Below are 25,731 nucleotides of genomic sequence, written 5' to 3'. Positions count from 1 at the left end.
GGGAAAGCCCCGTGGCCAATCTTGGCCGTTGGGCGGCGACGAACCAACGGCAGAGCGGCGTGCCAGCTGGACAGTTTGCATGGAGGGCCACGATCTTGCGACGGGGCATCCGACGATGGAGCTCGTTCTTTTCCTTCTAACTTGGGCTATGGGAAGCATAGCAGAGCCCCCTTGTTTGTCGTTTGGGTGTGGGTTTGTTTCTGCATGTAGAGCGAATCACTAGGGTATCAGGCGTGGTGTTCTTGCGCTGGAGCTAGCTGCCGGCTTGGCTCCGGGCGCCCTGGCAGTGATCAGTGGCACAGCGGGCAACTATTCAAAATCTTGTTCGCTCGTCACGGCGCGATCCGGTTTGGCAGCGAATTCGTTGGAATCGCAAGGGTGTTTTCTTGGATTTCGATGATCCGGCCGGCAACGGCGGCATTTCATCTTGATCCTGATCCCGGGCGGCGGTTTCTGTGAGAAATATCGCGGGGGAGGCGCTGAGATCATCGTGAAGGGCAGGAGCGAGTGAGCGAGCGATCGAGCTAGCGGAGGGGCGCAGGCACAGGGTTTTAGGAAATATTGGATGAGAATGCAGGTGGATTTCGATCCGGACTACGGCCACACCATGGCTCAGGTCGTCTACTATCTCTCTCGAAATGGCAAGGTGGATTCGCCTCACATGATCGATGTCGCGTTTCACGCTCCGGGGCTTCGATTGCGAGGTAGGAAATCCCTCATTCTTGCGAATGTGTTCTAAGCCGACTATGCAACAGATGTGAAGTTTAGATTGACGGCGTTGCGCGGATGCAGGATGCCAGTGATGTATGCGTGGTCTTTCAAGAGGTATAGGCTGCGGCGATGTTCTTTCTTTCGTTCTTGGTCTTCGCTTGCTAATCATGGCGCCGTGAATCCTCTCTTCTAGAATTTACAAAAATACGAGTATCTGGCAAGATGTCTCTGATGACGATTTTGTACTGCCTGTGGCTTCTGGAGAATACGTCCTCAAGGGATCAGAAATCGTCGAAAAGCAAGGTAAGATCTTGTACTAGGCCCAGTTGTGTGATTCTTTTTTGATGTTTCATCGCAGTACCAAAATGTAAGCAGCCGGGCGAAGTACTTCAGAGGAAGTATAGGGGAGCGGAGTCTTGGCTTACAGCTATAGACAGCACCTCGGCAAATACGTCGAAACCAGAGCCCAATTCCTTCTTGCCGCTCGCGGTGAGAAGATCTTACGAGCAGCCGGCTTGTAAGCAAAAGACGGTTTTGGACAATGGTTTTCCGGAGGACAAACTTAGCGATGGGATTGTGGATACTGGGGTGAGGCATTCAACGGGAAGCATTCTCCAGGAATCCACCTTTAATGAGTTGAAAGTCTACACCATAAAGACGCCGGCGGTAATCGATCAGGGGTGCGATGCGACTACTCAAACTGAAGAACAGCGAAGAAAAATGGGCCAGGCTTCTACCGCTACTGCAACAAGCTTTGACTCGAGAATGCCAGGACAGGATACTAAAGTTCCGAGGCAGCAGAAATTGGCACCGGACGAGGTGGTTCTTGGTGTCGATGCTTCTTCGTCGCCCCCGGGAGCTAAGAAACATGGGAAGTCCAAAAGGTTTGTCCCGCATGACAAGGAACCAGAGCATCTCAGGCTGAAGACGAAGAATGGCTCATCGTCTTGGGTGTTTCTACACGTCTTGTCGTATTGCGGGGGTCTTAATACGAAAGATCAGGCAGTGAATCCACCTCTGGCGGCCTCCAAGGACGTTTCATCGGAGTACTCTCCCGATGAGCACAGTAGGGACTTGCGAGCAGATGGAGACAATCTTTTCTTCAGTGACACCTCCAGAGAGACGCAGCAGTCCACTACGGGCGATAGCTTTAATTCCTCCGATGCGTCTGAGGAAGGCCGAGTTCATAAGGTGCCGGCTCTTGTAGATGTGAAGGAGATCCTGAAGCCAACATCTCCATCGCGGGGTAGAGGCTTTTCCTTGCTCGGCAGGTAAAGCATATCAGTGTTTGGCTCTATTGGAAGCTAAGCTCTTTTGTTTTTCAGGCAGTATGGGAGACTGTCGAAATCCGGGACCTATTGCTCGAGGAACGTCAAATACGACCTGAGCCGGGGAAATGGGCCGCTCAAGTTGGAGCTCAGTTGCTACAGCGCAGAGTGACGAGGTTTTCTGTCCAGCATTAAGGTACTCCTGATTGTTAGCCTTGCTTGCTACCTTTAGGTAGATGAGAGGAGCCTTCCCGTCCTCTTTGCAGTTACTAACAGGAACAGTAGAGTTCCTTCAGCAACTGAGCAGAGGACTCTCCTCTCTCCTGTTGTTTCCCAAAGTTGAATCATCATATCCAGCTTCAGGTTGACGTGAAAAAGTCTTGAGTTGGGCTACGTAGTACGACCAGTGTGAATGCTTGGTTGTCACTCCCCTCGGTACGAGTAGGACGCCTGCCGAGGCATTGTTTATCGTTGTTTTTCTCCTGCGGATCAAGAGGAGATGCTCTCTAGTAAGTCGGTGTTGTCATGTTGCTACGAACTGTGTGTTGTCTCTCTCGTTGCCTTGCGGTCCTCGTCTTCCGTTCGCTCGTCCGTGCCTCTTGCCCGCCGTCCTGACGAGTTCCGAGAAATTAATTATGCAAACAGAACGCTGGTGCTTGGTTGTAAGTTCCTGCTCTTTGCTTCTCTTTTCTTTTTCTAATTTCTCTCCTCCTCACTGTGGGACGTGACTTATGTCTTGTTTGCATGAACGCACGCGCCGGGTCTCGTGAGAGCTGGCGAGCGGGACAGATAAGCAGCAGCAGCCAGCGCTCAGCTCCCTCCAAAGTGCGTTTCATATTACTGCTCGACAAGACGCATAAGTTTAGGTGGCACTCTCGCTTGTCGAGCCATGATACAAAGACAAGGAGGTAATGTTTTGGCTTTTGTACGTAGGACGGAGACTTTGTTTTGTTTTTGCATGTATAAAGTCCGCTCCCTGTGTCAGGAATATGTAGAGAGGAGAGCAATTACGGCTGGACGGACGGCTTGGCTCCTGAACAAATTCAAAGTTGCGATCGAAAGGTGTGAGCTTTGCGACAAAGTTTATAGCGCTCAACTGATCAGTGTCAAGTGAAATCCTATTCAGATCAGATCCTTGCAGCCGGGCATCAACTAGTGGCCGTTACAGAGGCGTGCTAGATACGTTATCCTCGTCATTTATTTCCTGCCTCGTTTGTTTAATCCTCCTGGCAGCTGCTGCTACGAACCAAGCGCTCTCCGGCTACCGCTAGATATGCTACTGAGCGGTAGCCTGCCTCCTGGCCACTGTTGGTGGTCGGAGCCGATGATCCTTCTTTATTTCGGTCTGTAGTGTGTGGTCCACAACACCAGTGACCACCATACATACGGCTCGGTGTCTCTCTCATTCTAAGGTATGTATTTAATCGGCAGATATATATATTTCTCTTTCGGCGTGGGCCTTATGTGCTGCAAAGGCTTTCTATAGGTGGGTCAAGCGTACTGCAAAGGCTTCCGAGGGTCTTCTGGAGTGGAGGTCAGTCTTCTTCCTTTTTGCTGTTTGCCTGCATTGGAGATGGTTGGTTCATCAGACGATTGTATGCTGCTGCCCGTTACATCCAGCTCAGTTTCTTCTTCTTCTTTTGTCTTGTAGTTTTTTTTTTCTTCGTCCTTTCGAATTTTGGTGTTTTCTTCTTCCTGGTCTTCGGATGATGGAAATGTTGGACTTTTTGCAAGGTTGTTTTTTCAAGGGGGTCAAGAGTCTTTCCTGGCTGCTGGCTGGCTGGTGAGTGAGAGGTGAGAATAACTTAAGAATTTTTCGATTAAGAAACTGGCAAGCGCTTGTCTGCTTGCGCGAAGCTAATTCCGCGCTGCGTTTTGCTGCAGGAAAAGAACTCATGGCGTCCGGAATCTTAAATTTGCTCGCTCCTGTGCGCCGCGCGGTGGTGTCGAGTGTCGTCAAAAGCGGGTAACAAAACATTATAGTTCTTTTCCTTTCGCTATCCTAAAGCTGCTGTGAAAGGTCTGTGTGTGAAGGAGGGCTTTTCTTCGCTCGCTCTCTTGTCTCTTGGAGCGAGCAAAACTTTTCCCGCGAGAAGAGAGGTATGGATTGTTTTACGATTCTTTTCACTGGCGAGATTGTGAGATCGCCGACACTCTGGATTAAAATTCTTGGCAGTGTCGTCCAATCGTTGCCATACAACCAGGCTTGAACAAAGAATGTCCTGTGGATTTTCTTTTGGAGAGAATGTCCTTGTTTACAAAGTTTGGTGTCATCGTCTCCGCGGCGACGTTGGGATTTGGGCCAAAACGCGGCCGCGAAAGTCAATCGGGCATGTCAGACAGGAATCTACAAATTACTGTGTGCAAATCTTTCGAGTTTATCACGTTTTTTTACTCTCCCCGAGATCACCGCGAATGTTCCGTACAGTTTCTTAAATCTGTAGAAGATGCCCCTGGCATCTTTTTGAAAATGTAGGGTTAGGGCATCTCTGTTTTTCTATTTCCTAGGGTTTGTGGATTTTGCTTGGGCGGAGATTCGAACCCAGGGCGCGCTTGGAGCTCTCAAGCCCTAGATCAGCGAGCGCGAGCTGCCCAGGCGCGAGGACTCCCGCCGCGATGTTGTCGATGGATGTGAACGATTACAAGAGTAAGTCTAGCTGCAGCATTTTCTTTCTTCTAGCTCCAGTTCTCAGCTCTGGGAATTTTTAGAGATTGGAATTGGCCTCACTGGATTCGGGGTGCTCTTCACGTTTCTGGGATTGATCTTCTTCTTCGACAAGGCCCTTCTGGCCATGGGAAACGTGAGCGCAAATCGCAGGAAGAATTGAAGAGTTTTTAATCTTTTCTTGTTCCTTTGTTGCAGATCTTGTTCTTGTCCGGCGTTACTCTCACGATTGGTCCCAAGTCGACGCTCTTCTTCTTCGCCAAGCGACGCAACTTCAAGGTATGAGAATTCTTCTCCCGCGGCATTTTTCTTCCTTTGTTTTTGCAAGTTTGATCGCCGCGCTGCGGCTGCAGGGCACGATATCTTTCCTGGTGGGATTTGTCCTCGTCATCCTCGGATGGCCCGTGGTTGGAATGATCATCGAAGCGTATGGTTTTATCATCCTCTTCAGGTCGGCAAAGTTCTCGAGCCTCGTTTCTCTTCTCACGTAAGAAAGTTGTGTTCATGCGCAGTGGCTTCCTCCCGACGGTGGTGGTCTTCTTGTATAGAGTTCCAGTTCTTGGCTGGTTCTTCCAACAGCCCTTCTTCGTCTCGGTAAGCTTTCTCCGGCTTTCTCCCTCCCGATTTGTGGGAAGTTAACTCTCCTCGTTTCAGATATTCGATCGCTTCCGCTCAAGAAGGGTGCCGGTATAGAAAAGTCGGGAACTTTTGTCATCGATCGAGATTTTGCCTCCTGATATCCCGACATTCTGTATATAAAGTGGCTGATGACAATGGAGCTAAATTGGCTGTACTCTTTGACAAGAAATCCGAATTTGCTGGCTCAAACCATCCTGTTTAGAATCGGAGAACATCACTCTAGAGAATAACAATAAAACAGGATCGATCTTACCTTGGCAGCTACTTTCCAGTTGTGTCGTTTGCATCCTCGAGATCTTTTCTATCTTCCTCGCAGCGCCAGATACCGTGTGCTTTCGCCGAAGCTAGAAACCTCGTTGTCCCGAGCCATCGCTTGCGTCAATTAATGTGGCTTGTGACAACGCAGACACAAATAAGAAAAGCTTTACCTCAGACAAGCTCAGGAAATCTTAGCTTCCTGAAAACCAAGCAGAGAATCTGCACGCTCGGCAACTTTGACAACGAGGTGTCCAAGGCTCTCTCGATCATCAGCGCCTCGGCTGACTTGTCTTTGTTCTCGTTCTCGATCTCGTCTATGAAAGTTTGCGTCGGGCTTTATACCTGCGTGATTTCGAAGAGAGTCGGTCCAAGACGCGTTAACTCGTCCCAAAGCGAGCCTGGAGTATCACTTGCGGCGGAAGTTTCAAACGTCTCGGAGTTCGCATCGGCGAGAAGTCTTAGAGGAAAGAAGTTCCGCATAGATCTTGCCCGATGTATAGACAGCGAGTGCTCACGAACGGCTTGCGTTTTCCAGGAAGGAGGGGTCTCTGTCTCGGATCTATGGATAGATTTCTTCATCCTCGGCTTTAACTCCCGTTTATCCGACAAAACATTATGAAGACGAATCCAAGTTATCTGACGACTTTTCTGACACCCAAGTACCGATCAGAGCTTCCAGGACATCAAGCACAAGGATTGTCTGCTCCAAGTGACAGGATCATCAATAAAAGACGAGAAGACTTACTTCAAGACATCACTCATCACAGGGGAAGTTTCGGCTACAAAATCTCCACAAAAGAGAGAAGCTTTGCACAAGACCCTTCTCTCTCCTACCTTCTTTTGGTATTCTAATATGTGGCCACATTTCTATGAGCTTGGTGAGGTTATAAGAGTGAATGCGCTTTTATGTAGGAAACCACGGCGTCTGTCAAGTCTAGACTGAGAAGAATACTGCTATACTAGAATGATGAGCAGCGGTCGTATTACGCATGGACATACTCTGGCAGGACCACATCAGAGCGAAGGATCACACATAAACAACAGATCCTTGACGCGTCTTCACGAAAGTCTTTTAAGTCCGATGCTCTTCATAGCTGCTTGGCTTCCAACGCGTCGGGGCTCTAAACATCGCTCTTTTGCTGCAAAATCATGGCATGGATCGATCAGAGCTGCGAGAGGAAACTCACGAAGAACAAGAACAAACTCACGGCATTGCCACTGACCTTCCACACCTACGTGCTTTCCTTTAGTTCCAGTGACGACAGGTTCTCCTATCGTAACTTGGCACTGTTCTTGTCATCAAAGTTGGGATGCCTCCCTCGAAAATGGAAGCTTCGAACTGAATTTGGAACGCGGAAGAAATGTTGTGGTTCGGCTTGGCTCGATGCAAAATATCAGCTTAGACAGTGATAAGGTAAGGATTTTGTGGCTTTTGTGGATAATGTTTTGACTTATGCTCTACTTTTCAAGGTTGCTGCCGTAAATCAGTTCTACGAAAAAGTTTTTGCTACGTTATGGCGACGACGGTTGCAAGTTATTTCTATCCGATTTGAAATCTTGCCTGAAAACGGGTCTTGTTATGGTATAGCACTCGCATTGTTTTGTTATCTGCTTAGCAACCTTCTCTTTAGAAAAATGAAAGGAAAAAACTTGTATAAATCAGCACAAAAGTGGAAAGAAAGAAAGTTACTACTACGCTTTAGTCACATCCGGTTGCAAGCATTCGTTTCCTGCGATTAAAACACAACAAAAAAGCCAATGAGGAAAATTTCACAACAATGCATCAAAGCAAACACAACACACGCACAAAGAAAAAATGAGAAGCAATAGGAAGAAAAAAAATAAGAAAAGAACCAAACCTACATTGCTTGATGTTTCGATCACCAAACCAGCAATGGAATGCATCAAATCGCATCCTGCCAACCCAGAAAAACCTTCCCTAGCCATTCACTTCTATGAGAACAAACCCTAGCAACCCCGCCAAAATATTTGAAACGTGAGAATCCACGTCAGCAAGGGTGTTAGGCTGGCGGCGGCGGCGGCGGCGGCGCTTCCATTGGCGGGAGCTCGGGAGGAATCTCTGTGGCGATAATGTTGGGAGGCTTTGGGATGGAATCGCTGGCCGCCACAAACGCGTAGTCTTCGTGCCAAACTTTCTGTGTGTCTCGATCTTTGCCCGCCCGGATCATTGTCTCGGCTTCGTCGTGCGTGAAACTCACACCGTGATCGGTCATCGCATCCTGATCACAAGAGTGATGGATACGTACGAGATGGATCGCGCATCCAAATCACTTACGTAGAGATCAGTAGGCTCGATGTAGTCCTGGCTCGGCGGAGATAGAGCCTTGAGAACAAAGAGAGAGAGAATTCCATCAGAGAAATCGAGCAGTCGAGAATCTTTGCTTACTCGAAGGCATGCGATGAGCTCGTTCTCGGTGTGGCGATACGACAGCGATGGATCCGTGGCGAAAACTTCCGCGATCTTCTTCTGGAGATTGTTGATGTCTAGGTGCCCTCTCGTGCAATGCTTTGGATCTTCGTCCTCTCTTGCCTGTTTCCTCGGGAAGATCGCTCAAGAGCGAAGGAGAGAGAAGAAAGTCGTTGGTTCTTTCTTTCTTACCCGGAGAACCACACGCTGGATGTGCTGGTCGGTCGGATTGTATCCCAGCGCGCGCACCAACACTGGCACATCCCTGGAAGCAATTGTGAGCCAAAGATCGCCGAGATTCCCCCCCGAAACTCACCTCTCGTCGACCTCGTTGGGCTTCCTCCTGCCGCCCTTCTTGGCCACGAGATTGAACGCCCTGTGGAGCGTCTCCAGCATATCGGCGCCAAGATCGTAGACATACGTCGGCTGTGGCGGCTCGGGCTCCGGCTCGGGCGCCTTCTTCCTCGATCTCGGCGCGTCCTCCGCCATCAAGAACCCTAAAATGCGGGAAAACAAAAACTAGGGCCTGCGTGGCATAGTCAAAGAAAACACGTGGCACATATCTAGTCAACGATTAAAGCCCGAGTTGACCTTTTGGGGTATTATTTGCTCAGGTAGCTAGAGAACGGCTGTTCTTCCCGACGGCCGCGAAACCACACGGCATTGATCGCGTGGTAGGGCGGAGAAATCTTCACTAGGTAGGGCGCTCGCGAGCGAGCGCCGCGCCGATTAGAAGGTGAGGGATCGATCGATCGATCGATCGATAGGTTGGATTCAGGGTTGTAGCTTCAATCCGGCTCCAAAATTATGAAGGGGAGATCGAGAGGCCGGGTGTGCGGCCACCAGGTATCGGCGCCTCTGGTTCTAGTCTTGTGCGTGCTCGCTTTTCTCGTTGGATACTTCATCCCCGAATTCCAGCAGGTAATCCTTGTAACGAAGCACTCAATTCCATCTTTTTCTTGTACTCCTTTAGCTTCCAGAGGATACGAATCCAGCATTTGCGAATCGAAGACATGAGTTACTCGAGGATGTCACGGTCGCGGAGCACGGTGTGACTGGCGAAGATCAATTAGCATTCATACCTTTCCAGGTGAGAGAGTGAGATTATAAATTCTCTTGGAGTTCTTTTTGCTTATGCTTAAGTCAGGTACTAAGCTGGACACCTCGAGCTCTTCTCTTCCCGAAATTCGCAAGCCCGGCACAGTGCGAGGCGATCATCAGTCTAGCAAAGACGAAGCTTACGCCATCTTCACTTGCTCTTCGCAAGGGAGAGACGGCCACGGAGACGCAGGACGTAAGAACAAGGTTCTTATCTTCTCTTCCTTCTTTTCTTTTTGCCGGCGCGGTTTCGAGCTTTTGAGACGAGTTTTTCCTGTCATGTAAGGCAGTCATGGCTGCTTCTTGAGCTCCAGGCAAGACAAGACGGGCACACTGGCCTGGGTGGAGGAAAAAATGGCTAAAGCCACCATGATCCCCAAGTCACACGGAGAGGTAAACAGACAAACGATGAAAAGACGAGTTTTAGTTCAAAGCAAACCTTTGCAGGCTTTCAATGTTCTTCGCTACGAGATCGGACAGAAATACAACAGCCACTATGACGTTTTCAATCCTGCGGAATACGGACCTCAGAAGAGCCAACGCGTAAGCCGTCGTCTCAGCTTGGAGTTTCAAGCTGATACGTTTCTCTTATGCAGATGGCTTCCTTTCTTTTGTATCTTTCAGACGTTGAAGAAGGCGGAGAGACGATGTTTCCTTTCGAGGTACCGCTGCTTTCACGCCTTCAAGCTGTTGAATCCATGACTCTTGTTTCCATGTCTAGAATTACGAGCACATGAACGAGAACTACGACTACAAAGAATGCATCGGTTTGAAGGTGAAGCCAAAGCAAGGCGACGCTTTGCTCTTCTATTCCATGTTCCCGAATGGAACGTTTGACAAGGTCAGTCGATCGAAAACGAAGAAATCGCCACTGATATATTGTCGCCGTTGTTAGACTGCATTGCACGGGAGCTGTCCAGTGATTAAAGGCGAGAAATGGGTCGCCACGAAGTGGATCAGGGACAAAGAAGATTGGTCTTGATCAAATTCTTTTTATTCTTGAGGTTGAGAGAGATGGTTTCATCCAGTTTTGCATACAAAGTCACTAATTGATAAGCTTGATTACATTAGTGATGTAGATTAGTTCAAAAATAATTAGATAAACACCCATTAATTAATCATATAGCTAAATAGGTTTTGAACGAAAGAACGTTGGATCAACTGTTCCAACCGTTAGATCTCTGCGCTCGTACGGCCTCCAAGATCCACGCCGGCCGTCGGATCGCGGGCCTTTTGGGCCACATGGTTCATGCCCAGACTCCCTTGCGGCGCACGCCCAGTGAGGCAAAGGATGAAACTGGAGGCTTCCGTACTCTTACCTCACGCTCTCTTTGTGGAGGGTCTTAGGGCATTCCCTTCTTCGCGAGGCGGCGCGCACGGATGATTTCGCGCTTGGATCGCTAGGCGCTCGTGTCGACCCCTTGCCGATCGCTCAGGTTTGTGTGAAATCTTGATCGTTTCTACGAATGCCGGGCCTGCATTGTCACAGGAGGCCGTGGGGCGTGGCGGATTTCGATATTTCGGCTTCGCGAGCTGGATGATCTGAGAACCTGGGGAGAAATCCATGGCGCGGGGATGTTTCGAGTCTGTGGCCGAGAGCTGCTTGGCCAAGTCGTGTATCGGCCCGAGCCGGATGAATGCCCGCTACATCTACGCCATAATCTTCTTGCTCACCACTGTGGTAGCCTGGATGATCCGGGACTACAGCCATGACGCATTGGCTTCTTTGCATTGTAAGTGTGTGTCCTCCGAGCTGACGATCGAACTAATACTTGTGATTTTCTTTCTAGACTTGAAAGGATGCCAAGGAGGACACGATTGTTTGGGCAGTGAGGGTGTTCTACGAGTGAGCCTGGGATGCTTCGTATCCTTTGAAAATTTTCTATCCTCGCCTTTATTCTGTTCCTTAACTTAGCATCAGGTGTTCTTCTTCACAATGTATTTGACGACTGTGGGAACTTCTAAACCCGACGACCCCCGTGACGCTTGGCACTCAGGCTGGTGGCCAATTAAGAGCCTCTTCTGGATCATCGTGATGGTGCTCCCATTTTTCATCCCATCCGCATTCATTCAAATGTATGGTAAGTGAATTTAATGTTCTTCTTCTAGAAGCGATGGATCAATTTTGCTTTGCAGGTGAAATGGCCAGGTTTGGAGCTGGGTAAGTGCAATGGAAAGCTTTTTCGTTTTCATTTTACGCTGAAAACTGCTCGTTTTACAGAATTTTTCTCGTTATCCAGCTCCTCAGTGTCATCAATTTTATATACTGGTGGAACGAAGAGTGGCTCTCCGAGCATAACGTCCGACGCTGGTAATTTTCAAGCTGTGTACTGTTTTGGGACTTACACGACCTTTCTTTGCAGCCAAATACCGCTGGTCGTGATTGCTGTGGGCTCGTATATACTTTCATTCATAGGCATCATCTTGATGTATGTCTGGTTCTCTCCACGGGCGTCCTGCGGCGTCAATATCTTTTTCATCACATGGACTTTCGTTCTCATTTTAGTCGTGACGGCCATCTCCCTTCATTCGAAAGTACTGTGAAATTCTTTCAATGGCTTGTTTTTCTGATAAGTATAATTTCCAGGTCAATGCGGGATTGCTGACATCAGGGTTGATTTCACTGTATCTAGTGTTTCTCTGCTGGTCAGCAATTATGAGGTATCATTTTTTTTTCTTTCCCGTTTTTTTTTTTTCTTATTTCTCTTTTTGTTTTTTCGTAGTGAACCTGCTTCTGAGCTTTGCAATACGCGATCACGACAAACTGGGAAGGCTGACTGGCTAACTGTTTTGGTACGTCCAGATATCTTCAGTTTCTTCTCTGATTTTGTCTATTTCTTTTACAGAGCTTTCTGATAGCGTTCTTTGCAATCATCCTAGCTACATTCTCTACCGGAATAGATTCGAAATCTCTTGCGGTATCCACTTTTTTAACCTCTCGAGTTATTTTCACATTTTTAAAAATGTTTTCGTTTCTACAGCTACCACACAGTGAAGAGGAGACATCCGAGAATGATATCCCATACAGCTATGGTTTCTTTCATTTCGTCTTTGCGATGGGTGCGATGTACTTTGCGATGCTGTTCGTTGGCTGGAACCTTCACCAAACAATGCACAGGTAAGTAATCTCTGCTCGTTCCTCTATAAGCTTCGTGTCCTTTGTGTGTGAATTCAAGGTGGAGCATAGACGTCGGGTGGGCAAGCGTTTGGGTGAAAGTCATAAACGAATGGCTCGCTGCGGCAGTATATAGTGAGCAACTACATTCTCTTATCAAATCGATTTTTACTGATCACCATCTTATTGCAGTTTGGACAATGGTATGTGTCTTTGTTCTGAAGGGCAGGGACTTTTCGTAAATTCCTTGTAAGTACCGTAATTATACATGCACAGGCTAGCACTTTTTAGCTTTCTTCTGGTTTTCACCACTCCCGCTTCGATAGTCACAGGAGCTTTACATGATGTACTTGAGTGTGGCGAGAAACGTGTCGATGTTGCGATGCTCGTCCTTGTTCTCTGCTGCATCACTTGAGGTAGACTCTCTTGGGAGCTCCTTCACCGGCGTAGAGATCGTTGGCTCCACAGGGAACGATTGAACAAATACGCCACCAAATCAAAGATTCTCTTTTCCCCAAACTCCTCCAGTAGTTCCGCGGTGGTTCTATGTAATTTTGAACGAAATCTTTCATTATTAAGTACGTGTTTCAAACTAATTATTTATCTTTAATTGCAAATACAAAAGATGGACAGAGTCCATCTAAAAGAGTAATTATTCTCCTCGCGTTGATCTAGCATGATCGTTTTTTATCCAAGTTGATATTTATGTTGATGTTGTTGTTGTTGTTGTTCCCCATCCTCTTTGGCCTGCGTGGAGGAGCTAGATCCATCTTTGGAGGAGGAGGAGGAGCTAGCTGATCATGATCATCATCATCCATCTTTGGAGGACGAGGAGCTAGCTGATCATGACCATCATCCATCTTTGGTGGAGAAGGAGCCTTATGATCATGGTCAGGAGGAGGAGGAACCTTATGATCATGGTCATGATCTTCCATCTTTGAAGGGGGAGGAGGTGCATGATCATCATCCATCTTTGGAGGTGGGGCTTCATCATCATCCATTTTGGAGGGAGGCAGAAGAGAATCAGAGGCCAGCTCCGCTGCTGTTGAAGAATCAGACAAGATCTCCCTTCTTGAAGAAGACAATGCAATCTGGAATGTGGCAAATACAAACACCAAAAACACCAAAGCAGAATTCATGGTGAAACTGTGCTGATTGCTCGTTAATCAGTGCAGCTTTTGGCCCCTTTATATAAGGTCCAAGAATGTGCATGGCATCTGATTGTCACTCCCATATTGATTCGATTTTTTTTAATCAAATGTTACATTTATTTATCTACTACAAATGGCTGATTCTCTACAGTTTTCTAGAGAGAGATGCTTCCAGGTGAAAACAAGCTTGGCTTCTCGTTTTTGGTGGTGAATGATGATATATACTGGTGTCAAGACATTAACAGGTATGTCGATGTAAGCTAGTTCTTTATGTTCTTATACGTTTGGATCTGTACAGCTCACGGCTGGGATGTCAAGAGCGTGGATTGGCATCCACAAAAGTCTCTCCTCGTTTCTGATAAGCCTTTAGGTGCTTACAACTAATATCATGATATCTTCATCGCAAGTGCGAAGGACGTGTGTAGTGTGTGAAATAGCGGTCGCTAATCTAAATCACAGGAAGAGACCAAGTAATCAAGCTAAGTGAACAAAGTGAACTGAACGCCTCTTTCTTGTTTTTTCCCCCTCTTTCTCAGCTGTTTGACATCCGAACCTTGAGGATATCGAGACAAATCGTTAAGAACGAAGTAACATGTATATTGGATGAGTTAGAGTGCTCTTACGTTTTGATTTTGGTGCAGCATTGGCGTGGCATCCTTTTCACGAGGAACTCTTCGTGAGCAGAAGCCATGACAGCAGCATTATACACTGGCTCGTTGGGTATGTTACCACCTCATGAGATTCAATTCTGATTACACATGGACGTTGTTGTTTTAGGCACGAACAACCTCAAGCAGAAGTCTCGAATGCTCACGACAACAACATTCTGGATTTGCCATGGCGTCCCATGGGCCACTTTGCAGGTGTTGTTGGATGTTCTATGACACACCTTTTTTCTTGTTCTTAGCGGTGGCTTTGTCGTCTGAGCAGCGGATGCAGCAACCACACCATGAAGTTCTGGTGTCGTGGTGATAACTCGCGACAAGTACAACGCACGTCTGCTGTCTTGGCCTCTAACGAGCAAATGGCACCACTGGGACGAGCATCTGGATCAGTTCAGATGGAGGCCTCAAGCTTGGGGAGCTCATTCCTGGGTGCTCGAGGTGCTGTTGACGCCAGCGTTGGCATGGCAATGCCAATGGTGTCGCTTGAATACCTGGTATTCCTTTGCGGCCGCTGCCATGGCAATGCACCTTCCGTTCCCTGACGTACACTCCTAAAGACGTGTATAGTCAATTTGTGCCGCCTCCGCCACCTCTTCCCGGAGCTACTGCTGCTCCTCCTGGAATGCCGGGCATCCCAAGGCCTCATTTCCAGCAGAGCTGCAAGACCATGAACACGAGCAGAACTTCAGATCCATGAGAGTGAAATATTAGGAGCCTTAAGAAGGAGGGGCTTTATAATCATGACCATCATCCATTTGTTGAGGGAGGTAGAAGAGAATCAGAGGCCAACTCCGCTGCTATTGAAGAATCCTGATCCAAATCCCTTCTTGAAGAAATCATAAATCAGGATATTTTCATTCGTGTTTCTGATATATTTATTATCAAATGTCAGGATGGCCGAGTGGTCTAAGGCGGCAGACTCAAGTTCTGCTCCTCTCGCGAGGGCGTGGGTTCAAATCCCACTTCTGACATTTATATCATTATAGGATATAAAACATTTATCTATATATATAAAAACGAGAAAGCCCCATGTCTAAAGCTTAAAACAATCATTTCTTAAACATTTAAGGGTTTAGTGAGTTTCAAAAGTATAATAGGATGCACAATTGGCCCAGGAGGGAAGACAGGGGTTTGCTCTAATGCATGAGTGGCAGCTGTTGGCACAATAAGCTGGTGTAATCTCGGGGACCTGGAGTTCCAAATTTCTGGAACTCGCTACATCAGGGAGAGTTTAGAAATGTGAAGCAGATTTGAGTCACTAACTGTGGAAGTTTGCCAGTTGAGAAAGAACCCAACCGGCAAGCCTCCGCTCCAAATGTTTTTTAGCTCCAATGTTCGTATTTTAATGATATTTTCTGATCATGATTATCCATGTTACTGCCAATGGAGTAAAAGTCAGTGCAAGCTTTTGTGAGAGCTTTATCTATAGGAGGTTTGATAGGCCCCTTTTATTTGCTCAATCTATTTGCTCCTCTTTTCTTTTGGCTCTCTAGAAATTAAGGCTCTTACTCTGAAAGCTTGTCTATAATACTAAAACTCTAGTGCCCAATCTCCAGCAGCCGTCCAATTTGAGGCCCGAGCCAGCCGCGGCTTGATGTTTTCGCAGCCAATGGGATGACGGCACAAGCAATGTGACAAGTGTCTACTCTAGGGTTCCGTCGCATACTCAGCAATAGTCAGCAATATTACTGTGGCAGGGCAGAGATCTCGCACGTTCAATTTATGAAAGCGGAGTTTTAGATTTGCAGATTTGCTGTCTGCCAGGTGGTGGAGAGAAGCTACAGAGATGCGGGTGAGGGTTCCAAGTACACTGAATTTTGAGCTTCTAATTTGTCAGGGTCTTCCCTAGTGTCCCATCAGTAGTCACTGGGGAACTTATGTCTGCGTGGAAATGAGGCCAAGTTACAGGTGGAGAAGCTATGCTTAAGAAAATATCCTCCAGTAAGAAATTCTTCTTGTTTCTTTCTGTAACCACAATTCTTTTTTAGGACCAATGGCCACTAACAAAATGGTTTTGGGTTCTGTTGGAGCTGTGTGATTTTTCACTCTTTAACTAGAAAGGTAACTTCAGCTTTAGAAGCAGGTGAATTGAAGGTCTATTAGACTTTTCTTTGCAAAGTTGCTGAATGTTTTGTATATCAAGGAGAGTCAATAGCCTTGTGCAGGGATGTGGGCATGCTAAGCAAAGGAATCTATCTATGAAATAAACTTCTCCATGATAAAATTCAAGGATGGAGTATAGTGTGCTGTATAGGCTTGGTGATTTTCAATTATTCTGAGCTGTGGAGAGAAGGCAATTTGAGAGAGAACCAAATTGGTCCAAGAAAGATTTTCTCCGAGCCCAGAATTCAATGTTCTCAGTTCTTTATACTTTTATGTTCCATTATGGGATGAAGATTTGTTTCAAAATTCAAGGGTGAAGGCCAATTGATAGAATCTATATACTCCAGCAGCCGTCCGATCTGAGGCCTGGATGGCACTCACTACATCTAGGGAGAGCTCAATAGCTTTTGTTGGATGTGAAGCAGATTTTAGTCACTGAAGCTGAAAGTTTGCCAATTGAGAAAGAATCCAACAGACAAGCCTCTGCTCCAAATTTTCTTTAGCTCCAGTGTTCATCTTTTCATGATCTATTTTGATCAGCATTGAAAACCTGTGTAGATCATTCCGATGATGGTGGTCAAACCATGGTTATCCACATTAAGGTGCTACTACTACCAAAAGCCTGTGCGAGCTTTTGTGTGAGTTTGTGCTCTGAAGCTTTATCTATGGGAGGTTGCCCCCTTTGTTTGCTCAGTCTATTTGCTCCTCTTTTCTCTTGGCTCTCTAGAAATTATGTCTCCTACTTGAAAGCTTGTGCTTGCATTGCTCCTCTCATGTCTGGTCATCATTGCAGCTTTTGCAACTGGAAACAGTTTTCTTTAGTTCTTCCTCCAAAATCTTGATCGTTTATGGATTTGCGGATGTGGCAATCTACAATGCTCAATAGTTGGCCTTCAATGACACCAACAGCAGTAGCTGGTGCAGGTGCAATGAGTGGGGGCAAGAGTGTTCGCTGTAAGCTCCTAACAACAAGTTCCAAGCCACATATATTCTAAAATATGTTGGCTCCTTATTGCATTCCACCTGCAATCCATAGCATATAATCCGCCACCAATCACCATTCACTACTGGCGTATTCTTGGGCGCAGCCACATAACTGAAGGCATCCACTTCATCTGGGCGTTATAGAACTCGAGACTGCTTGGATCTCTCAGATGCTGCACAAGAATTTTCTGCTCATCTTTGTAGGACGCCCCAGCTACGAATAAGATCTCTCCATTCTTGCAGAGGATGCAAAATCAATTCAATTTTCAGGTTCTGAGCTGGGGCAAAGCTATGCTCTCAGGAAAAATCGGGAGGAAGTTTTGGCTGCCAATGGGGAAGAAGGGGAATTGACAGGTATACCATGTGTGCCCATTTGTTTATTCGAGTGGCTCTTTCTCTCTGACACAAAACACTTCTTGCAGGAGCATGGAATCCACCAAGGGAGCGATCAAGGTTGCTTTTGGAGATTTTTATCTCAGAAATCAAAATCTCCATGTGGATCTTAGCCTGCTGCCGAACATAGCGCAGCTCTTCCTAACAATTTACATCGCTGGTGCACTTCCTCACCTCCTCACTCCCTCACCTCAACTCTTGGTGTTGAATGATCGGCTGCATGGGCATGAATGCCCAGGTGCAATGCAATTTTGGTGCCCTAGCTTATTCTCTCAAATTGATTGCAGGTTTCTGTGGTTTGGGAAGTAGTGAGCAACTCCTTGAGCAAAGGCCATGCACAATGGGGAGGTTATCTTTACGTGTTCTTTGTACCTAGAGTAAATAATTCAACAATGGTTTGTATGCTAAGTGGATCTTAATTCATCTCCTGGCCACAAGTGATCTTGACCATGGATCACAGCAATCAAGGGTGCTTTTTTAGGATTTTCCCGGGAAATTGTGCCATGCAGCAAGTGATCTTAATTCCATTTTGCATGGATTGGATTTTTCTTTTTCAAGATCGGTCCATGTGTCCCTTGCTGCCCCATGGTGCACACGCATAAGCAACATGAGCGCTTAGGCTATTGGCAGCCATCTTGGCTCTGCTACAACGCCGCTCAAGGTCTGATCGATGAGAGTGCTCGGCATTGCTGGAGTGTTTCTTGATTCCTATTTTCGACTATTCTTGTTTTAAATCTTTTCCCAGGTGATGTCATCATTCAAGGTTCTATAGGCATGCACAACTTTGATGGCAGGCACAGTTTGGATGGAGTTCAGACTCTTTTGGAGGCCTAAGGGTTTACAGGGAAGAAGATGGAATTCTGGTTGTTAAATAAGTCCTTTAACAAGCAGCGAGGTTATGGTGGCTTTCATGTAATGGCAGATTCTGACTTGGGTGACAGTGAGGCCTCCAGGTAATTGTATAAATCAACTTTGTATTTGTAAACTTTGAATATACAGCCACTTTTGATTTCCACTGTTCCAACCTAATCTCGCAGCTAGTTAAGTAGCCTGACCCAACAAGATCAAGAAGCAAGAGCTTTTTGTTTTTCATTGGTCCAATCGGGATAAAAGATTGCCATGCCTATATTGGCTGGGACTGGAAACTGGTGTAGGCCTCCACGTGGTCTAGATTGTTGAGGTAGCATGGCTAGAGGAAGATACCAGTATGTTGGAGTTGTGGATGTAAAATGGTGAGCTTTTGTTTGAGCTTACATTCTTAGACAAACTTTGAATCTTCCCGCAACTTTTGTTAATGTGTAGAGTCGGACTCTTCATCTAGCCAGCATTTGCTGGGTAATTCCCAGTCAAGAAAATTGATTTGCTGTTGACTGTAAGTTTAAGCCCTTCAATAATGTAAACTAAGTTTTGTCAGTGAGCGAGAGTTTGAAGAATTTCTGAAATCAAGGTACCCTTCCATCCATGGCAAGAAGCTGAAAGAGCTTGGATTCACAAGCTGGACGAAATACGGCAAGGCGCATATCGCAATATGTCATGCCTTTGCTCGACATGGATAAGGACCATGGTAACGACTTTCAGCTCTGTGTTCCTCATTCTCTCTTAGTCATTTCTATGCAATGATTGAAGAGTGGAAATGAATCTTGAGTGCGAGGAGCGACCCGTCACTCTGAAACTGGGTTCAGTCCTATATTTTCGAGTTAACCAACATGATGCAAATCTGGTGGGTGTTCTGATTCTTTGACATAGTTTCTTGTGTTCTCATTCATGAAGGCTTCAGCGACGTTCAGCAACGAGATGCACTTAGTCAGGGAGATTGTCAGTTCTTTCAGGCATAGTTTCTCTGCATTCATTCACCAACAAGATTTAACTACTGACTACAACATTGTTTGACTTCCAAACTGAGGCATCTCAGATTCCTCTGGAGGCTCTTTGGTGTGCAAGTGGTACTACTCGGATTTTGGAGCGGCCGTGCTACACTGATCTCCGTAAGAAGCTCGTAGCGATGGGGAAAGGGTGCAAGTCGGTTTTGCTGTTGGGGGTGCCTGGGATTGGCAACAGCACGCCTTTCTCATTACAACTCTACTAAGGACAGGAAGGTGGTGGCTTTTCAGAGCAAGAGTGGTCATCTCTTTGAACCTCAGCACGCTGAGAAGATGGCATGTATCGACAGATGTTTCGCTCTTGGCAGCAGCAAGGGCGTCCTCCTTGATCCGGAACTGTACTGGCTTGTGGACGGCAAGCCATTACTAAAGTGCAAGGTTCTATTGGTAGCCAGCCCAAAGTTGATAGACTTTCAGGAGTTTTATAAGGATGCCCGCACTCCACAGGTGTTTCTACCTGTTTGGTCTGCTGCCGAGATTGCTCTAGCTTGGCAGGAAGTATTTGATCCTATTCAATTCATGGGTAAGTGCCAGAATGAAGCTGGAAGCTTGAGTTTGAAGCAAAAATGAGTTTGATCACTCAATGTGGTGGGCGCACTTCGATCTGGATTCCCTGGTCGCTAGCTTGAATTCTGTTCAGACAGTAGAAGCAGCAGGGAAGCAGATTACGGACAGTGGCCACCCGTCTCACAGCATGGTGCACCCATGTTATACCCAGAACACTTTCTCCAGGTTTCAACGAGGGTCGGAGTTTCAACTTTGGAGAGGTGGTCAGAAGGTCGGACTACCAAATTTGGGGAGGTGGTCGAAGTCGAAAAGCTGGACGACTTGCAACATCCAATTCCAGTGAACCGAACCATCTGGCTTGAATCACCAGTTGAAGAAACAGTGAACACTTTCACAATACGGACGTTGCCGGGTTGGAACTGATCAACACCACTCCATAGAAAAAGCTAGCAACTAGCAAACAAGCTTCACCTCTTCTTCTGGACACGCTCGTTGCTCTTGAAGGTAAATCCGTTCGCGGTACCAGTACCACTGCCATTCGGTCTGGTGCTTTTCTCCTTGAAGGCCATTTTGTGGCTGTTGCAAGCGAGCTTGCTGAAAGTGATGGAGTGCACTGGCATTCCTCCTCAGGACAGAGATTTATCCGGAAGGAAGTTATCAGAACTGAAGGAAATCGAATTGGAGACGCAAGGATCATTCGCAAGCTGTGAATGTAAACGTACTATTGTTAACGTTGTTATTTAAACAGTTAAACTAGATGAGCTTTTGTGTTCAAGAGGTGTTTGAGTACCAAGTAAATTCTTAGAAGATTTCAACCCTCTCCTCGGCTATTTTTTTTCATCTTGATGAGCAAAGTGCACTTTAAAATTTTGATTCATGTTATTATATTGTTGTTAGAAGTTATAAATCATCTTGAAGATAATTTACTGGTTGCAAACCTTGATGTTTGCGGTGACCTGATAGTTCATGCCACCTAGTGAAACCTCAGTCACTGTTCCAATCGCTCCAACATAAATGCCAGTGCCGCCAACAATCGCATATGTGGTGGAAGAACCAGGTGCAGAAGCTCCAGCATCACCCATGAACTCCACCCGGTTGTTCCCACACTTGAGCTGGGAAACCTGGAAATCCAGAGCTCCAGTGTCGGCAATCACACCTTGGTAGATGCATCCCGAGTTTCCAGTAAGAGGAGCAGCAAATGTTTGGACGGACCCATCACGATCCATGGGACCATCGGTTGGAACAACTTGGAACTCATTTTGGCCAAGAACAAACTGGGCGGAACCTTGGATGGTGTAGCTCTTGCACTGGAATAGAAGATTTAGAATCTATTACAATTTAAACTTTACTTACCAAGTTTGCAGATGCATAAGAAGCAAAGAGAGCAACAATGAGGGCCAAAACAAGCGCAACCTGGGATGCCATTACAATTGAAAAGCAACCTTCGAACTTCTGAGATGGTAAACAGATAGGTGGGTTTATATATTGCTGTGGGAAGAAAATAAAATCTTTACATTGGTGAAGCTAACCTTACCAAGTTGATTGACAAGAAGAAACTTTTTATTGCCAATCAGAACCAATCATAGAAAAATGATACATTGTATGCTTTGGTCAAACTAACAATGTCTGAATATATTCTGTTAGCATATTCTGTTAGGTTTTATTGTTATAAAGGAATTTCTGAGATCAATATGTTAACCTGTTGATTTGATATAAATATATTACAACAATGCAAAATTTCTCACATAACCTTTTCTACTTTAGCAGCACCATTCTCTTGTTCTTCTTCTTCCTCGTCTTCCATCTCTCCACCCGGCAGCAAACTTAATCCCAGCAGTGGCACCAGCGCCGCCAGCGCTTGCACCACAATCCCAACCCCCAGCTGCGTGAAATCGCTGGCACTGATCGCCAGGAACGATGCCAGAGCCACCCCAAGATAGCCGCTCACGATGCACGACAGGCACTGGCACGACATGAAGAAGGCCAGCAGCGATCCCTCGCACCCCGCCGGGCAAAGCTTTGCGAAAAAAACCATGAATGGTAGTATCTTGAACTGGCCGATGGCTTCCACGAACGCCGAGGCCCCGAGAATGTAGAAATGGTCCGGGATGCCAAGCTGGAGATTGATCCGGTTGACGAGCCCGATGTCCGCTAGCATGCACACCGAGAGGAGGATTTGGACGCAGCCGACCAGCCTTCGCAGTGGAACCGGCTTCAAGTATCTCTCGTAGAGCATGCTTCCGGCGAGGAGCCCCGCCTGGCCCAGCATCTTGGCCACGCCGAGGTAGACCGGGTTGATCTTGAGCGCCTGTGACTGATAGTAGAAGATGGTCCCCGAGAGCGTCGGGATGACTGCGTAGGATCCCATGAACCAGAGCAGCGGCAGGAGGATCTCGGGCGACTTGACGAGGCCGAAGAGTTTTGATACCTGCCTGGGGATGTCGACGGCCTTTGGCTCGCGGCTCTCGGTTATCTTGTCCTCGTCCTGGCTCTTGAGCAGCTCTTTGTTGCTCCTGTAAGCTTTAACTTGCATCTCCCGGGCCTTTGCTCCCTTCATGAGATTCCCGAGCTTTGGTCCTCCTGGGAAGGCGACCACCTTGCCTTTGCCGGCGTCTCTCTTCCGCTGCCCGAAGGATTGCTCGCTGACCATGAAGGCGATGGCGAGATGGCACACGAGGAACATGACGAAGATCGTGAACATGCTCTCGAAGTCCATGCCGCTGAGAGCAAGGCCGGACAAGAGGTTCCCCAGGAGACCACCCGCTGCTGAAGCTAGCCACGCGAAAGACTGGAGCTGTCCACCAGTGCAGCCTTTCTTCTTCCCAGCTTCGGCAACGAGAGCGTCGTTGGCTACATCGGCTACCGCAGCACCGAAGTTGCCAAACGTTAAAAACGCTGTGAGCATTCCGGCAGACCTTCTAGCCCCTGGCACTGCTATGATTGTTCCCCATGACATCACTTGACATATTCCTGCAAAACAAGCTCGTAAGAAATCTATCCGAAAGCAAAATATCTAAAAGCTAGCAAGATAGCAACATACCTGCAATGATAATGTAAGGCACGCGATGAGCACCGTGAATGTAGACCGAGTCAGAGATAATGCCGTAGATTGGCTTGGCGAGATACGGGAGGTTGACGGTATTTTGTAGAAACTGGAGAGTTAGCGGGTCGAGCTGGAGTCCGTCCTTGAAGTAATAGTTCATCCCCAGCCAAGGGAAGCATCGAAATCCTTGCACCCAGTAACCCATGCCGATGAGCACGAGTAACGAAACTCCGTAAGTTTCACCCATGTCATCCCACCAGTCCGGAGCTTTCATGCCGGACTTGAAACGAGAGACGTAGCAGTCGAGCTCGCTGGACAGAGACTCGATGGCCACTAGAAGTGACCATGTCGGTGGAGCTGGAAGTAAGAGCTGCTGCGACGGCGGACACCAGACGTACGAGGAAGCACTGGACATCACGGGCAAGTAACCGGCAATCTTCTTCTCGGCTGGAACAGGCTCCGCGGCTGCACCGTAGGACCTCCTCCTCTGTCTAGCTTTGATGCTCTGGCGCTTCTTCCACAGCACCATTCGGCCAAGGGATGAATCCAACGAAAGCTCCAGAAGCTCGGAAGAGTTTTCGAGAGCTCCCATGGTCATGGCGAGTGGAAAGACGTGCCGGAGAACCACTTTAAACCACATGTAGCTGGAGACCACCTCGGACGTAATCCACGAACCAGCCTCGAGTCCCAGTGGAACCGAGAGGAGTGCCACTGGAAGCGAGATTGGCTCGTCACTATCCAGAAGCTTTCCTTTCTTATCCGCCGTACGCTGGGTCGTCCTCCCTTGGAATCGACATTGAAACATCGATTCCATCCTCCCATTTCTTCCTCCTGTCCAGCTCCCTCCATTCAGCCACTTCCTAGCCCCAAGAACACAATCCTTCTCTAGAAATCTCCACCGCTGTGAGATATTTCGCCTCCAATGCGCCCGATTTTGGACGGCTACCCGGCGATTCCACGCCGCCGCCTCTATCCGGCTGCCAGCAGCAGCCGATGGCGGCATGAAATCCATTGCCGAGAGCGGCGCAGCGCATCCTTGCATCTAATCTACACAAACCGGGACAAAGATCGAGGAATCCTCGGTCGCATTCTTCGCGGTGGACGAGTCTTGGTCTTCCTCGTGGCGCCGCCCACGCGGCGCGAGCCCTAGGACGAGTGGCAAACCCTAACAAGAAAAAGGAAGAGAATAGAAGAAAAAAAACCAAGGGATTGCCACCATAGCTCTTTCTCTCTCCCCTTCTTTCTTACAGCATATTGACACCGCGAGCGACAAAAAGGGCATATTTCTTTAGGCGAATATGCGTTGCCCGCCAAAATGCCCTTAGGGTTTTAGGGATGGAGCGAGATGGCGATGGCGATGGCCAGGAAGAGGTTTGGTTCGAGAATCTGGATCGAGTGCCCCTCTTCGCCGTGAGGAATGGGCCGGAGGAGACGGTCTTGTTTTGGTGTTTCCAGCAGCCGACCGGTGCACGGCACAATGCGTTTGTCCAGCAGGATCCGCTTCGTTTCACGTTTCTGCCGCTGGGTATGATATTTGATCCATCAGGCACGGTCTTCGATGGTAAGCTGATCTGTGAGTAATTTGGGAGCTAAGAAGATTTCTTTGTATCGTAGCAAAAACCAGGTGTGACAGGCGCGGTGGTGTGGGATTCGGCCGTAATCCTCACGAAATTTCTAGAGCACGCTGTGGATAGCGGGATGCTTGAGCTCCAAGGGAAGAAATGCGTGGAGCTCGGAGCTGGATGCGGCCTTGCCGGGTAACTTTAGATTTGTTCTTGGGTGAATTTCATCTCATGGTTTTATGTATATCAGATGTGTTGCAGCGCTTCTCGGTGCCAGAGTCATTCTCACGGACTTGCCGGATCGCTTAAGACTTCTCCAGAAAAATGTGGACGAGAACGTGAGCTGCTTTGCTGCTAGAGGCTCCGCTTGTGTGAGAGAGCTTTCGTGGGGAGATGAAATAGACAAGGAGGTCATCGATCCATCTCCAGATTATGGTGATTCTTCAGATTCCTTTTGCTTTCTCTTTTTGTTGGAAATCTCTCTTTCTTTTGCCAGTGATTGCTTCGGATGTGATTTACAACGAGAAAGCTGTCCAAGATCTTCTCGACACTCTGGAAAAGCTCTGCGACAGCAAAACGCTGGTGATTATCGCCGGTGAACTCCGAAATGGTACACGAGATCTCTTCTAGTTTTTGGTTTCTCTTGTTTACCTTCTTTGTGCGTAGATGCTGTGCTTGAATATTTTTTAGAACGCGCTCTCCATCGTTTCTCGATTGGGCGACTCGCTACGAACTTTTGGCACCCGTCCTATAAGAGTCAACGGGTGGTATTATATGCGTTGACTAGAATCAGTAAAAAGTTCGATGGGGATGTGTGATCATTGACTTTCATGCCGAGAGCTGCAATTACGTGCAAGAAATTTAGCTTTGCAAGGAAGTTGCCGGTTTAGCGACATTGTCTATTGTTGTCTGTTTGATTCAAAGTACTACAACAACTGCCTCTTCCATAAAAGTATTTCATCACTCAGAATACTTGGTAGTGGAGAAGATTCAATCTCTATAAGTATGCAGCTTACCTTTTTTATTTTTTATTTTTTATTTTCTCTGGATGCTAGATCCTGGTGATCCTGGAATGGAAGTTATGAATCATAACTAGCAAAATCATCTTCTTGAGGCTGCTTGTATTATTTAACTGACCAGTGGTATACATGAGGGAGGAAGGGCGAGAGATGTGTTCTATTCTACTTAGTCAAAGTGCAGCCCCAATGGTCTGAAACATGATGAGCAAGAATGGAGGTGTACAATCTTCCTTGCAATTGTG

General features: G+C 47.3%; 7 protein-coding genes, 1 long non-coding RNA gene and 1 other non-coding gene across 12 annotated transcripts; 7 read left to right on the top strand and 2 right to left on the bottom strand.

Moving 5' to 3' along the window:
- Window positions 1–183: 183 nt before the first annotated feature.
- Window positions 184–2,356, top strand: LOC9635665. Of its 2 annotated transcripts, none has more exons than XM_024670845.1 (5): window positions 184–704; window positions 756–825; window positions 905–1,014; window positions 1,070–1,982; window positions 2,041–2,356. In XM_024670845.1, exons 1-5 carry the CDS (start codon window positions 566–568, stop codon window positions 2,096–2,098), a joined length of 1,290 nt encoding a protein of 429 aa, XP_024526613.1. In that variant the 5' UTR covers window positions 184–565; the 3' UTR covers window positions 2,099–2,356. The 2 variants fall into 2 exon arrangements, with proteins under 2 accessions (XP_024526613.1, XP_002965856.2); XM_002965810.2 differs by having other exon boundaries at window positions 2,037–2,356.
- An 895-nt stretch (window positions 2,357–3,251) lies between these two features.
- LOC112344945 lies at window positions 3,252–4,395 on the top strand. The gene is made up of 5 exons (XR_002991892.1): window positions 3,252–3,391; window positions 3,455–3,513; window positions 3,714–3,773; window positions 3,864–3,945; window positions 4,000–4,395. It is a non-coding gene; the product is annotated as an uncharacterized LOC112344945 (long non-coding RNA).
- Window positions 4,396–4,498: 103 nt separating this feature from the next.
- On the top strand, window positions 4,499–5,543 carry LOC9634291 (vesicle transport protein GOT1). The gene is made up of 6 exons (XM_002965809.2): window positions 4,499–4,626; window positions 4,689–4,780; window positions 4,843–4,923; window positions 4,998–5,095; window positions 5,157–5,238; window positions 5,299–5,543. The coding sequence occupies exons 1-6, from the start codon at window positions 4,596–4,598 to the stop codon at window positions 5,335–5,337; spliced, it is 423 nt and encodes a 140-aa protein (XP_002965855.1). The 5' UTR covers window positions 4,499–4,595; the 3' UTR covers window positions 5,338–5,543.
- Window positions 5,544–8,579: 3,036 nt separating this feature from the next.
- On the top strand, window positions 8,580–10,145 carry LOC9635663 (probable prolyl 4-hydroxylase 9). Its single transcript, XM_002965808.2, has 8 exons — window positions 8,580–8,890; window positions 8,943–9,059; window positions 9,117–9,274; window positions 9,358–9,460; window positions 9,515–9,610; window positions 9,664–9,729; window positions 9,789–9,908; window positions 9,963–10,145. The coding sequence occupies exons 1-8, from the start codon at window positions 8,777–8,779 to the stop codon at window positions 10,047–10,049; spliced, it is 861 nt and encodes a 286-aa protein (XP_002965854.2). The 5' UTR covers window positions 8,580–8,776; the 3' UTR covers window positions 10,050–10,145.
- Window positions 10,146–10,312: 167 nt separating this feature from the next.
- Window positions 10,313–12,785, top strand: LOC9635662 (probable serine incorporator). Of its 3 annotated transcripts, none has more exons than XM_024670852.1 (13): window positions 10,313–10,503; window positions 10,557–10,800; window positions 10,858–10,931; window positions 10,989–11,148; window positions 11,204–11,228; window positions 11,289–11,378; window positions 11,431–11,602; window positions 11,655–11,728; window positions 11,791–11,860; window positions 11,914–12,185; window positions 12,244–12,317; window positions 12,375–12,431; window positions 12,509–12,785. In XM_024670852.1, exons 2-12 carry the CDS (start codon window positions 10,632–10,634, stop codon window positions 12,422–12,424), a joined length of 1,230 nt encoding a protein of 409 aa, XP_024526620.1. In that variant the 5' UTR covers window positions 10,313–10,503; window positions 10,557–10,631; the 3' UTR covers window positions 12,425–12,431; window positions 12,509–12,785. The 3 variants fall into 3 exon arrangements, with proteins under 3 accessions (XP_024526620.1, XP_002965853.2, XP_024526619.1); XM_002965807.2 differs by lacking the exon at window positions 12,509–12,785 and having other exon boundaries at window positions 11,914–11,985; window positions 12,049–12,185; window positions 12,375–12,493; XM_024670851.1 differs by lacking the exon at window positions 12,509–12,785 and having other exon boundaries at window positions 12,375–12,493.
- Window positions 12,786–12,853: 68 nt separating this feature from the next.
- Window positions 12,854–13,321, bottom strand: LOC112344891 (proline-rich receptor-like protein kinase PERK10). Its single transcript, XM_024670430.1, has one exon. The coding sequence runs from the start codon at window positions 13,319–13,321 to the stop codon at window positions 12,854–12,856; it is 468 nt and encodes a 155-aa protein (XP_024526198.1).
- A 1,564-nt stretch (window positions 13,322–14,885) lies between these two features.
- Window positions 14,886–14,969, top strand: TRNAL-CAA. The gene has a single exon. It is a non-coding gene; the product is annotated as a tRNA-Leu (tRNA).
- Window positions 14,970–21,548: 6,579 nt separating this feature from the next.
- LOC9635659 (probable folate-biopterin transporter 7) lies at window positions 21,549–24,318 on the bottom strand. Its single transcript, XM_024670642.1, has 2 exons — window positions 22,906–24,318; window positions 21,549–22,835 (listed from the first exon to the last, which is right to left on the bottom strand). Exons 1-2 carry the CDS (start codon window positions 23,948–23,950, stop codon window positions 21,607–21,609), a joined length of 2,274 nt encoding a protein of 757 aa, XP_024526410.1. The 5' UTR covers window positions 23,951–24,318; the 3' UTR covers window positions 21,549–21,606.
- LOC9635658 (protein N-lysine methyltransferase METTL21A) lies at window positions 24,244–25,299 on the top strand. The gene is made up of 5 exons (XM_024670429.1): window positions 24,244–24,342; window positions 24,523–24,665; window positions 24,721–24,905; window positions 24,967–25,080; window positions 25,137–25,299. Exons 1-5 carry the CDS (start codon window positions 24,244–24,246, stop codon window positions 25,286–25,288), a joined length of 693 nt encoding a protein of 230 aa, XP_024526197.1. The 3' UTR covers window positions 25,289–25,299.
- Window positions 25,300–25,731: the final 432 nt, after the last annotated feature.

This window comes from Selaginella moellendorffii, unplaced genomic scaffold (genome assembly GCF_000143415.4).
Source record: "Selaginella moellendorffii unplaced genomic scaffold, v1.0 SELMOscaffold_6, whole genome shotgun sequence".
In the NCBI taxonomy this organism is placed as follows: Eukaryota; Viridiplantae; Streptophyta; class Lycopodiopsida; order Selaginellales; family Selaginellaceae; genus Selaginella; species Selaginella moellendorffii.
Note: the sequence above shows the minus strand (reverse complement) of the source record. Positions and strands in the feature narration are given on the sequence as shown.